Source organism: Eubalaena glacialis, chromosome 2 (genome assembly GCF_028564815.1).
Source record: "Eubalaena glacialis isolate mEubGla1 chromosome 2, mEubGla1.1.hap2.+ XY, whole genome shotgun sequence".
NCBI lineage: Eukaryota > Metazoa > Chordata > Mammalia > Artiodactyla > Balaenidae > Eubalaena > Eubalaena glacialis.
In genome coordinates this window covers 75,258,021-75,271,700 of record NC_083717.1, presented here as the reverse complement: position 1 = coordinate 75,271,700, position 13,680 = coordinate 75,258,021, and the positions used below count along the sequence as shown (strand labels likewise).

Sequence of the window (13,680 nt, the reverse complement as noted above, 5' to 3'; positions counted from 1 at the left end):
AACAATCAATGTTTGAAACAGTGGCTTTAGGATTATTATCTGGCTGCCCCTCAACAATAACAAGTGATTCAGTCGACATTCCCTAGCCAAAAACAAAAGGCTTTTACCACAAAAAACAAAACAAGAAACAAAACCAAAAAAAACTGTACAAATATGTATTTTTCCCTGAGGGATCAAGGTACACCCGCAAGTGCTCTATGTACATATTGCACTAGAGAGGAATGAAGAACATGTGCAAAAAAGCAACAATGAGAGAAGCTTACATCCTACTTAAACCTTTTCATTAAAGATTCTACTAGGTTGTTTTGCATTTTGGAATGTCGGAACACAAACAGTTATTCCTTAAGTCTAAAACTAAAAACATGTATTTCTACTATGGCACATTCAATGAAATAAAAAGTTTTCCAAAGACAGATAGACAAATTCCATCAAGAAAATAATACAAAGTTTGTTTGTTTGTATTTTTTTTTTTAGAAAATTACATTACTTTCTTTCTTTGTTTCACATTACAAAATCTTTTTTTTTTTCTTTACACAAATCACATTTTATTGCAGGAATATTTCAAGTGCCATCAAATATTTATAGAAGGGTTAAAAAAATAGAAGTCTCTCTAAAGTGGTCCAGACAAGGCTTTGTATAGAATAAATCTTTTTTTTCCCATCTTCTAGTTTTGATTTAAGTATTTTGAATACATTTTCTTTTCCATTGACACTTAGTAGCCTAGAAGCGGTTCGACACACACACATCATACACACGAAAACCATACACACAGACATAAACACACACATACACACACGCGCACACACACACACACACGCTCCCTCCTCATCTGACCCTCAGCCCACCCCCATACACTCACAGAGATCTGAATATCCACACTATAAAGAACAACCAAACTTAGAAGCAGTGTCTTAAGTCATGTTTTCTTTAAGTTAGAAAGGGTGAATTAGGATGCTGAAGACTTAAAAAAAAACCCACACCTTTAAAGCAAATTGGGATGCTGAACACTTAAAAAAAAAAATCCGTAGCTTTAACCACAATTTGCAAACTGCCCCCAAAAGCACTTTCATCTGCACTTTTGATTTCATTGTGACCACGGCCAGTTTCTTCACAATATAATGCAATCATTTGGACACCACTGTAACCGAAGGTATTCAGGCTCTGTGCAAAAGCCTTATTTACCCTATGTTAAAAAATGTATAAAAGGCATTACAGCAGCCGGGATAACAATGATGTGATTCCAATCTTTAAAAGACTATTGGACATTTAAGTTTAGGAAATTTTAATTATAAGAACGATTAATAATAATTGTTCTATATCACCAAGTATTTTGTGTCATCACACAGGTGTTTCTATAATAAGGAAGAAAATAAAAATACGAAGTTTTTCACATCCTTCTCTGTACCTCATATTTTTTTCAACAGAGATTATTGTTTAACTTCAGATCCCAACTTCGATCCGAATAATAATTGTTCCCTCATTTCACCTAGCACGCCTCTATTACTCTCTACTCTGTTCCTACACTGTCGATGTACTTAGTCTTAAAGTCTCACACCCTGTTTTTCTTTCACAAAGACCTCGTAGCAGCATCATGTCAATGTATCTTGGTTTACTCTAAAAGCAATGTCACCATGGTGTGACCATTACTGAGATTAGAGCATTTTTTTTTTTTTTTTTTTTTTTGCATTAGGTACACGCAAAATCCTTTCTGGGAAAAGGAATTTAAGTTCAACGTTGCGTTCTCTCTCACCCTCAGAGAAGTTCAATTAGCTCTCATCATTTCACAAATGGACACTGGAATTAGGTTTAGTTGCTCTTTAACGCGCTAGCACCTGAGGCTGGTCATATTCAGAAAGCTTTGGTTAAAAAGAAGTTAATAGACTTTAATAAAACCATCCCCAAATTTAGTGAATCAGAATGACCAAAAAACAAAAACAAAAAACAAACCAAAACCAAAATAAAAACAACACCATTTCCCCCCAAAGGAGAAACAACAGGAAAAAAAAAAAAATGGATAAATAAATAACCGAACTAAGCTTGGTACTCTTTTCAGAGTATAAATACTATTGATCTTTCAAGGAACTATGCTTATTTAAATAAAAAATTTGATTTAACCCTTCTTGCCCAAATATAAATACTATATGCTGATAGTTACCTCTCTATATAAAGTCACATAAAGTTTTATATGCTTGTAAGAAATTTAAGTAAGTATTACTCTCGTCTTCTATTTATGGTGAAACCCTTACTATATTTTTGAAAAAACAATTTTTTAGATGTCATTTAGGCTTCATACACACTTCGGTGTGAATAATTCCTTCCCCGTTTCCAAGTCCCTCAGGAAACAAGTCAGAAAGCCAGTGGAGTTAAAAACAGAGTAGAAGGCTCTGGGAAACTCGTGCTTGATGACCCAGCACGACAGCAGGAGCCGAATTCCTGCAGAAGATTTGGGAGGGACCCTGGTGGTAGGGGAGATGCTTTCTTCGCTGTAAAGGGCTGCTTGGAAACTCCCACCTTTACACTATGGGAAATGTTCTCTTTTCTGTACAAACATGGTCTTCGATGGCAGACCAGAAGTTTGAATCCCACTCCGAGTGTGACTAAAATCATCATCTAAATGCCTACATTCCCAAAGGTCACTTATTTTAAAATATGCACACTTGTCTATCAGACTGTTCCTTCTCCCTTCCCCCACTGGGAATTATTAAAAAAAAAAAAAAAAGCCACAAAATTAAACAAAAACAACTCAATATTTCTCACCTGAACACAAAAGCCAAACAATCTTCTAAAGATTTAATAAAATAAATTACAGTCCACAGTTTTCTAGTGAAGATAAATACAAAAGTAAATGTTTGCAGCTTGCATCGACTTCACTTTAAAGGCTTAAAATATTTAATACTTAAATAAGAGAAACTGGTTCAACATCGCACGCCTCCTTTGCCCTCCTATCCATTGACTATGAAATATGGAGAACACAGTGTTCTAGAATGACACCATCTAGAGGCAGTTAGTCTAGAAACCATTCACTCTGAGATAAACTCTCAGGGTTCCTAGATTATACCAAGAACATAAACATTCACAAAGTAAATGCTTCATGTTTTCACATGGGAGTGTGCATTTGCTCCAGATATAATCTTTGGGTCCTTCTTCTAATAAAAGCTAGATTCTGATAAATATTCTGGTTACTGATCTGTTCTTAAAGCATAAGAACTCCAAGTTGAGGCTGAGTCCATATAACTACGCAGCTGTGCAAAATAAGCCTCCCTTCCCCTGCCTCAATGAGGTGGCATTTTCAAAAGCTTTGAAAAAATGCTGTGCACGAGGGTGTAAGTCCACAGCACCAATCAATCAATCACTCAACTTTGTATGAAGCATAAACACATCTATCCTTAAACTGACCCAAAAGCAAAGTACAATTTAGGGAGAGTTCTGTTTCTAATTCCAAATTCATGTGTAAAAAAAAAAAAAATTAATCCAACAGCGTGATTTCTAGATATGACCAGCCAGTCTTTTAAAAGTAATTGTGTAAACAGCAGCATAAATACCTCCCGACGTACCTTCCAAGCCTTCTCAGTTAAACTTGTGTTTCTGGTGCACATGCGACACGACAGTGAACACGCTAGCATTTAATTTAAAGAAAAAAGGTGCAAAATGAAAGTGCCTTATCAATTCAACAGGAAAAGCTACACCAGTAACTACATTTTATATTAATTAAAACAATATATAAACAATATCTCTTTTAGCTATATATAGTCTTCATGCCCATTTACCCTGTAATATATTATAATGCTATTGTTGCTAGTGCTATGGACCCTTTTCGTGCCATCCTGCTGACTGGCAATAATCGGTGAAAAAATAAAAACTTCCTTCATGAGACAAACAGCAAGTTGTGCAAAGTAATGCCACAACCTCCGCTATGCACACCAGTCACCGATTAGTGCTGGACTCTCTGTTGTTACCGACAGATGTAGAAAGTCTGTGGGCAGTGAGCTACAAAAAAAGGACATCCTCTGACTTTAGTACCCGCCTTCTGTTGTAAACAGAGGTCAATGATCAAGAAGTCGAGACAGAAAAAGGGTCCATATCTGTAGGCATAATGGAAATCATATGCATGAGAAAAACAAGTTCAACTTTTATTTGTTTTCATTGTTTCCCCTCCTTTGCCTGACCCCGATCACCAAAGGATGTGCAGTGTGTTGGCGCTCCAGGTCTGTGCAGGGCCATATAAAGTGTCTCGGTTAATTTGTTTGTTTGTTTGTTTTTCATTGTTTGGACTTCAGACATTCTAGAAGTGCTTAGGTGATACATTTACCCATCAATCTGCATTGCTGGCTCAAATTCTGAAGTGAACAATTCCTTGTATAATGGAGGAAAATGAAGTCGCACAATGTCTGGGTATATTGCTTTAAACGCCATTAGCTTTTCTGTATGTCGTCCACATAAGGCTCTTAATGTAGACACCTTGCATATTAACTGTAAGTGGAAGAAAGGACATAGGGTCGGGAGAGAAGAGACGTGAGAATCAAAAATCAGGGCATCTGGATGATCTTCAACATTGTTTACAAGGGTGAAACACACTTGAAGCAACTTAAACGTCTAGTAATAGAGGGAGGGTAAAAATAAATGATGATATAGTCATATCATAGAATACCAGGTATACATTAAATATGATTTTGAAGACAAATAATTTGTAACCAAAAAGATGTTCATAAGCAAAAGAACCCAAGTGTCTCACCTCCTCCTCCTATTCAAACATGCTTTCTGCTCTACCATCCTGAACCTCGCCCTCTACCACTGGGGAAAAGGAAGACATGTGGTAACAGAGAAGTGGGCAAGGGGACAGCCACCGGTAGGTGAGGTCACTGCAACTAGAGATGACGGCATCCCCTACATATTTTATGCAAAATGAGTACCAGTCAACTCCAGGGACAACAAGTTTCTTCTGGAGAAAGAGCTCTGCCTAGAACAAAGCAATTCTGGGTCTGAGCAAGAGGCCCTGACTGGAAGACAAAAAAAAAATAGTCAGCAGGCCTGGTGGAAGTCTCAGCATTGACTATTTACCTGTTGAGTATAATAACATGACTTGCAAAAATGCTTTTTAAACTCTAAAGCACTGTACAGCACAAAATATTTATTATCTCCACCCAGAATAATCCTAAGAAACATTTTCACCAGAGCGTCGATCTTGGCCATGTGTTAGGTGCTCTCTATAATCAAAGACCCTAATGGTACCCTTGCACTGGGGCAAGAAGATGGAGAAAAGTTCTTCTTCCTTCTCTTTCCCAATCCTGCCTCAGTGTCTCATTTAACAGGTGCAAAATCAAAAACAAAACCACATTTAACCCCCCAACTTCCCCTTTCTGACCTAACCTAGCTATAAGGAGAAAAGAAAGAAAACAGAACATAATCCAAGAAAGAATAGGGCTGATTTTTCTAAGGCCAAATACATACTACTAGCACTAACACTGAAGGATATTATCATATTTTAAATTGACATCCTAATTAGATTTTTATTGCGAAAGATAATAATTAGCAAAAATGAAACCCTATGCTTTGAATACAGGGTAGTAATGAGAGACTGATGAAGAAAATACAAAAGTCATTTACTGTTGATTACTAATGACTTTAGTGGAACTAGAACTAATATTAGAATAGATTAATTCTATTGTTCTAGTCCTTCATAACTTCGTCTTTCTAAAATCAAAGATTTAAATTCTAAATTCTCTATATCACGGCGGAACATTAACTCTGCCTTCTGCCCATCTTTGATGGGATGAGTGGAGGATTTTTCAGAATGTATTAATGCTTTAAAAAAAATTCTATCATTGCTCTATTATTCCAGGACACTTTATAACCAATGATAATAAATAGAATTTAACCTGAATTTTGGCCCAAGATAAGTTTTTGAAATGAGGATACTTTTCTCAGTAGGCCGTTGCTTACTCATACTTTTGGGGTCTGGTGGCATGACTTATAAACGTGGCTGGCGTGATCTGGGCAAGGGATAATTCAGGCTTGTCAGTTGGAAGCCTTCGGCTCTCACCTTTGTTAGTATTCCATCTTCTCGGTGATTCTTCTGTAGGACGTGTTGAAGAGCTAGCTGAATTTTCTGTTGCAGCTTTTCAATTTTTACCTTTTCCTGCAGCCATGAGCGATCTAAATATGAAAAACCATACTCTTGAGTATTCTTCCAACTCCTCCTGACTCCTAGATACAGATTATTACACCACACTGCAGAGTCAGGGACTAACAGGCCACTTTCACCCCTCTTTCAAAATTTGCTCCTAAAGGAGTGAAAAACTGATCTAGGACAGTTACAAAACAGAGTGGTAAGCCTTTCCATCTTTACTGACACTTGAAAGAAGGAAGGGTCCTCCCTTTCCTAAAAGACAGCCATTTAAATCTAAGGCCATGCTCGGACGAGTGCAAATGAAACCACCATGGCCCTTAAGCCTTTCTAATAGTTATGTTTCTGAATGACATACTCATATCAATCCTGCTAGTCTTTCTGGCAAATATGAAAATTGCCTTATAGTCCAAGGCAACTAAAATTGTCAAGAGAGTGCCAAATGAATTAAGGATTGTTAATTTAGGATAAAGGCTTTATGTTTAAGAATTCCAAAAAGAAGATAGCAAATTTGCAAAAGTGATGATCACCAAGAGGCAGTACTGGTTGAAAACATACATTAAATTCAGATAGGCTTGTGGATGACATCCAAATGGATTTTTTTTAAAAAGTAGAATGTTTTAAAAACCATGTTATCTTGGAGATTGGTGTTGAGAAGGGCACACCTACTCTACCACAGCATTTCTCTTGGTAGCAGGAGGTTAATTGTAGACGGGATTTTATTCAATTCTCATTTCTTAAGATTTTATCAGAATGGCATGAGGTCCTCTTAGAAGCGTACATGTATATGTACGTGTGTAGCAGGGGATTGTTGTCTGAAAAACTTAAAATTAGACTTAATAAGGGTGGCAGTCCCTCTGAATAGTCTATAGCCATTGTAAGTTATGTACTTGTAGAAATTCTTTACCTGGACAACTTAAAAACCATTGTATTTGGTTATCTTACCTGCTGACATCAGGACAAATGCAGAAAACAATGCAATTTCATCTTCAGTCAGGTGCATAGAACATAAACTCTTTCCAAATTCAAATACAAAGCTAATAAAGTCTTCACAACCTGCCAAAATTAAAGACAGGTTAGAACTTTGGTTATTATCCTAGGAGAAAAATATGGAAGAAGGTGAAGAGGGATCTAGCAGTTGAAGATCATAGGGAAGAGTAATAACATTTCTATAGTTTAATACTTTCAAATGTTAAAAGAAAAATCAGTTTAGCCACCATCACCATTACCACCAACATCACCACCATCATCATCATTTGCAATAATGACAGTGAACTTCTGTTGTGTGATTACTGTGTTAGGTGCTGCTCTGAGAGGATTCTTTGGGTATTCTACTATTTCACAACAGCCCTATGAGGGAGGTATTATTGTTACTATTCCCATTTTAAAGGCAAGGAAATGGACTTGGAAAGAAAAGGAATGTGCTGAAGATTCCACAAGTAGGAAGTGATAGCCTGAGATTCAAAGCCAGCTGCCTGACTTCAGAGCCCACACTCTTAACCAATAGAGTCTAACAGCTATAATCTAACTGAAATGTTAACTTCACTCATTTTTTTGTTTTCTACTCTATTTTATGTACAACATGCTTAAAAATGAAAACAAATGACACATTATGGTGGTAAAACCATTATAATTTTTTTTTTTGTTTTTGGCCGTGCCACATGGCATGTGGGATCTTACTTCCCTGACTAGGGATTGAACCCATGCCCCCTGCATTGGAAACACAGAGCCTTCACCACTGGACTGCCAGGGAAGTCCCTACTGTAACTATTACAGAACTGAAAACAGAGAATGTGAAAGTCCCATAAAATAAAAACCCACCCCCCCAAAACTCGTTAAGTTGGGGTCTATTCTTTCAGATTTCCATATTATGTACATATAGTTAAATGTCAACAGGCTAGGGACTTCCCTGGTGGCGCAGTGGTTACGAATCCGCCTGCCAGGGCAGGGGACATGGGTTTGAGCCCTAGTCTGGGAAGATCCCACATGCCATGGAGCAACTAAGCCCGTGTGCCACAACTATTGAGTCTGCACCCTCAAGCCTGCGTGCCGCAACTACTGAGCCCGCATGCCACAACTACTGAAGCCCGTGCGCCTAGAGCCTGTGCTCTGCAACAAGAGAAGCCATTGCAATGAGAAGCCTGTGCATCGTAAGGAAGAGTAGCCCCTGCTCCCCGCAACTAGAGAAAGCCTGAGCGCAGCAACGAAGACCCAACGCAGCCAAAAAAAAAAAAAAAAAAAAGTGTCAACGGGCTCTTCTCAAGTATACATACCTTCCTACCTTCCGTCATTTAATTGTTTTTAAAATCACTTAACAACATATCTTGTATACCGTTCCATTCTTCTTAATGACTTTGTCTTACTTTAGTTAAATTACAGAAATCTAAAATAATTTATTTTTAAAGTATATGTCACAGTTTCACTTAGCTATACTTTCTTTCTTTGGTATCTCATTAACGGTTGTTATTTGACGGGTATGGAAGGGCAGACTTTTAGCTCCTTGCTTGATTTTATGTAGCAAATCACATCCTCTAGTTTATTGAATAATATATCCCCTGCAAACCTGGTTCTTAAAATCTGGAAGGGAACTGGAAGGATATATAACATAAATTTCTTCGATTACCAATTAGATAAAATGAAACTCTAGACCCTTACGTGTAATATAGACAAAAAGCATTTGAGCTGTGTATATTTTCTACGGTGATTAACTATAAAGTAACATAGGTATAAAATCCTTTAACTCCTGTGTCCAAAAAACCAATCTCCATTTTGTTCAAGAAGAGCTTTCACCCAACTCCCATCTTTTCCCCTAGTCCTGATTTGAAGACAAAGCACCTAGAGATTTCCTTACCTAAGGATTTGAAGACGTCGGGGCTAGCATATTTCCCATCAAAGTACACGGTATTGTTCTGAGAGTCAAAGGCACGGCACATTCTGATAAATACCACCTCCAGAGAACCTGAGCAAAGGCAGAAACGGGGTGGGTTATTGTCTTGGTGAGTTGATTTTGACCATAGAGACCGCTTTCTGAGTCAATGGGGCTGGGCTTAACTAGCAGGCTCTCAGTCACCTTAGCTCTCTATTTAAAAGAGCAGAGTTCATTAGAGTAATTAAAGACTTGTGCCAAAGCTAAGGCCTGTATTACTGAAGAGAGATTGATTTATGAATTACTTCTCGGGCACTTCTCTGTCCTGCAATAATACAGAATCTCAGAGTTGCTAGAAAAACATGGACTCCTGTTATTAAAACAAACAAAAACCCAGGGATGTGTCTCTGAGTTCCACAAACAGCCTTCTTCCTAACAGCTTACCAAAACCTCCTGAGGACCTGGGGCACAGAAACAAAACACAGGTGATGGTTAAAACTGTGGAATGCAGGTGTCTTTCAAATTAATCTTTTCACCCAGAGGAGAAGCAAAATGGAGGGAATGTTTCCTGCAAATAGCTCAAAAACCTTAAAAAAAAAAACCTCTCAGTTTCTGCTAAGAGAAACTGAGCTATTATCATTTGGAGAAAAACTGTTCTCGACACCTTCCTTACCAAGCATTTCTTTAATAAGCCGGTGAAAGCAGGTTAGTCAGAGATCTCAAAATTCACTTGCAAAGCACATACCTGCTTTGAGAAGCACAATTTGATCGTTTTGACACAGTTCCATAAATCCATCAATGCGTTTGGCAAACTCCACCACATACTGTATAGCTTCTGTAATTTTGATGGCACACAATTGCCACATTACCTCCCGCTGCTGTTGAAGAGGGAAACGCATTAACATCCCCATTACCCATACCCTTGACACAGTTGCTTTAACTGTTCCTATTCTGTAAAATCCTTCTTTGGAAATGGATCCAAAAAAGCTAGAGGATTTAAAAATAATCAGTTGGCCAGTTACTTGGGTTATAATGATTGCTTCCAAGTTCTTCCTGGTCTCCTCCAATTCCTCTCTTACCATTTTGGTGGCAAAGGGACAGGGGGAAGATGTTATGAGCATATATGCAGCGGAAGATGAAAACGGGAGTCAAGAAAGCAACCCACGCCACTGATTTAACCCTGGGCCATGGAGAGTAGCAAAGTAGAATCTCCTTGTAAGCAATTATTTTGCCTTGGGGAATTTCACACCACTTTACTGGGGGAAGGGAAGAAAAGGGGAGTCAGTTATATTTATTGTGCACCTGCTATGAGCTGGGTGCTTTATGACATCCTTGTCTCATTTCATTTTCACAAGAATGTTTTTCTATTTCCCATAAATGGACACAAATGCTCGCAGAGGTTTCACAGCTAAGAGGTACTGGAGGTGGGATTCAAATCCCAGCATTTCTGACTCTGAGTCCCATTTCACACACCTTGCTGCTGTTTACTGCTTTCTTGCTTCCCTTTGTAATTTTGGCTGCTGGTGTTACCTGCTATCTCAAAGGTAAACAAGGTGATGCGCTACTATTCCCCCAACCTGTCCTGTTTAATTCCTTTTATATACCCACTCTCCAATTTAGTTACAGGCCAACCTGGATCCCTCTTGTTGCTCACTTATTTCCCCAATCTTAGTTTAAGACTGTTTCTACCAATACAACAGGGTGGAAGAAACACTGAATTAGGAACCAGGACTCATGGTCTAGCCCTGATGTTTTCACTCTCCGCCATGTGCCAAGGGATGCTCGTTTCCTCATATGTAAAATGAAGGGGAGGATGAACCTTGGTAATCTCTACGGTACTTCCTAAGCCTGAATTTCTATGATTATTGGGAAAAATCACAGCATTTTCTTTTACTAAAGGCAGAATGGATAATTAAAAGTCCTCCTTCTCCAGCCCTGCCCTCCCATTTAGGTAATTTGTTGATCAGAGTGTTTTATAGAAAAAGGAAACTGGCAGCACTACTTGTCAGCCTCATATTGCTAGATTCAGACTGGAATTAGAATCATAGCTTCCAAACTTGTTTTTACACATATTCTCTAAACTCCTTCTTTTTAACTTTGGAACCATGAGGCTGAGATTATTTTACATCAACTTCTGGACTGTGAAATATTCCATTGTGATACCGGGACAAATCCCAATTCTTTGAGCCTTTTGGAAGCTCCTTAATCTAGCTCCCTGTTGATAAATGATAGGACATACGTGTATAGTTATAGAAACAATAGAATCTGTGTGCTATTTCTGAAATTTCACACACTGACATCTCAATAAGGTGACAAAGCCCCAAGAACGTGATCAGCTCTGGAAGAAAGATTTTTAAATAGAAATCTGCTATCTGATGAAAAACATTCATTCCTTGGTCTGTTTGTATTCAAGCCTCCTGCACAACCACCCTTCCCAACATTGCCTCAATCTTAGGTAAAATTCTTCAGTCTACCTTGTTTTGGTAATTCTCAATCTCCTCCTGCAGAAAGGTCTGCCACGTTATCTGCTGGAGCTCTTCTCTCAAGTATTGGCAAGTTTCCAGATGTGACTTAGATATATTCTGTGCAAGGTGTTCTGAGGAGAAAACAGGAGATCACAACATGAAAAGCCAAGTTCTTCAGGGTTTTCCCTACTTAATATGTGATTTAAGAAGTAACAAGTATAAAGCAACATGGCTGAACCAGTTTTAACGATCTCGACATATTTAAGTAAGCAGTTTGGAACTATTCTATATTTGGGGACATGAGGATGAAGGACAGGCAAAGCCAACATTTAGCAATAAGGCTTGGCGTCTTCAAAGACCCTCCTGACCTGACCTTCTCTGTGCCTTTACACCAGTGTCTGGGAGTGAATGTTGGAGTTGAAAATATTGACCTAGAGAAGTGTGAAAAATGACTGACACGACCTGTACTTGGTATTTTTATGAAGACAGATCTGCCATATACATTGGGGAAGGATTACTCCTGAAAAATTAGAAAATGGTATGTTTTTGGGGACAACAACAACGTATTTCTTTTGTTTTTCCTGCAAAAATGGCAGAACAAGCATTACTGAAGCCTACTATGTCACTATATATACATATACATATATATATAGTGTGGTGGTTAAGAGATGAGATGGACTCTGGACCCAGACTGCTTGGGTTTGAATCTCAGCTCTGCTACTTAGTAGCTGTGTGATCTTGGGTAAGTTACTTAACCTCTCTGCGCTTCGGTCTCTTTATTTGTAAAATGAGGAAAACAGTACCTAATTCCCTGTTTATCATAGGGCATCTGTGAAAATTAAGTGAGTTGAGCATTTAGAATAGAGAGAATAACACAGCATCTGCTACATAAACATTTGTTCTAATTATCCTGAAGTGTACCGAATTTGAAGATATTAAAAGAAATAGATGCCAAATAAGTTTCTCTAGGGACTTATAATCTGGTGAACATGTACACACATGCTGAAAGGACAATTCAAGACACTAGACAATAAAGCATGAAGTTGAATTCTACTAGAAGAGAAAGAAAAATAAAAACATACTAGGTGCTATCAGAGAAGGGAGAGGTGAGGGGAATTAGGGGATGCTTCTTGACAGAGGAGGAACATTTGGATTGGCCCCTGAAGGAAGGGGAGGATTTGGTAGACAGAGGCCAGTGTGTGAGACAGTGGACCAGTTCCACGTTCAAGGGATGGTAGATGAAAGAATGGCTATGGCATCTACAGGAGACAGGAAGATGTGATAAAGTGATGGTGTCAAAACAGAAATATGGGTAGAGAAGAGTCCACATCCTGAAGGATCTTGAAGGTTGAGATTGAGAGTATGGACTTGATTAACAAAAGGCGTCAGCAGGATTCTCAAGAGGGAGCTGACATGCTGAACACTGTATTTGGGGCAACAGAACAAGCAGTTTTGTCATTGGCAGACTGGAGGCAGGAGGATCAATTAGAAGGCTGCTGAAATCTAGACGTAAGGGACTAAGAGCTTGAAATAGGCTGCTAAGAATTGTCATGGAAGGGAAGGACAATTCAAGAAGTGTTTTAAAAGAAGAACTGACGGGCTTCCCTGGTGGCACAGTGGTTAAGAATCCGCCTGCCAATGCAGGGGACACGGGTTCGAGCCCTGGTCCGGGAAGATCCCACATGCCGCGGAGCAACTAAGCCCATGAGCCACAACTACTGAGCCTACGCTCTAGAGCCCACGAGCCACAACTACAGAAGCCTGCACGCCTAGAGCCCGTGCTCCGCAACAAGAGAAGCCACTGCAATGAGAAAACTGCGCAGCGCAACGAAGAGTAGACCCCACTCTCCGCAAGTAGAGAAAACCTGTGAGCAGCAACGAAGACCCAATGCAGCCAAAAATAAATAAATAAAATAAATTCAAAAAAAAAAAAAAAAAAAGAAGAACTGACAAGACTCCAAGAATACAAAACCATACCCCAAAGTGATGCCCCTCCCAGGGTCTTGAATATATAATAGGAAAGTTATTTAAAACAGTGGTGCTGAGGGCAAACTTAGTAACACTAGTAAGAGTGTCTATTTGTTTGGAAATTTGTTACTGCTTATGTCAAACAGAATCAGATTTGTTTGTGTGAAAACAGAGCAGGTTCACCTAAACAAAGCTCGAGACTAGAACCTCCTTAGAGATTCTGAAACACTGAAGCACGATAAACCTTAACGGCTCTA

The 13,680-nt window shown here is 38.7% G+C and overlaps 1 protein-coding gene across 4 annotated transcripts in view; it reads right to left on the bottom strand.

Moving 5' to 3' along the window:
• Positions 1-3,455: 3,455 nt before the first annotated feature.
• The window catches only part of LOC133085142 (nuclear receptor ROR-alpha), a 593,802-nt gene continuing 583,577 nt past the window's right edge, over positions 3,456-13,680 (bottom strand). For 3 of the 4 annotated variants that reach the window (XM_061182048.1, XM_061182046.1, XM_061182049.1), the window contains 6 exons: positions 11,465-11,586; positions 9,736-9,868; positions 8,976-9,083; positions 7,070-7,180; positions 6,041-6,153; positions 3,456-4,470 (listed from right to left, as the gene is read on the bottom strand). In XM_061182048.1, the coding sequence (XP_061038031.1) occupies positions 4,306-4,470; positions 6,041-6,153; positions 7,070-7,180; positions 8,976-9,083; positions 9,736-9,868; positions 11,465-11,586 (752 nt within the window). In that variant the 3' untranslated portion in view covers positions 3,456-4,305. The remainder of the gene's footprint in view (positions 4,471-6,040; positions 6,154-7,069; positions 7,181-8,975; positions 9,084-9,735; positions 9,869-11,464; positions 11,587-13,680) is intronic. The other variant, XM_061182047.1, reaches the window with a different exon arrangement.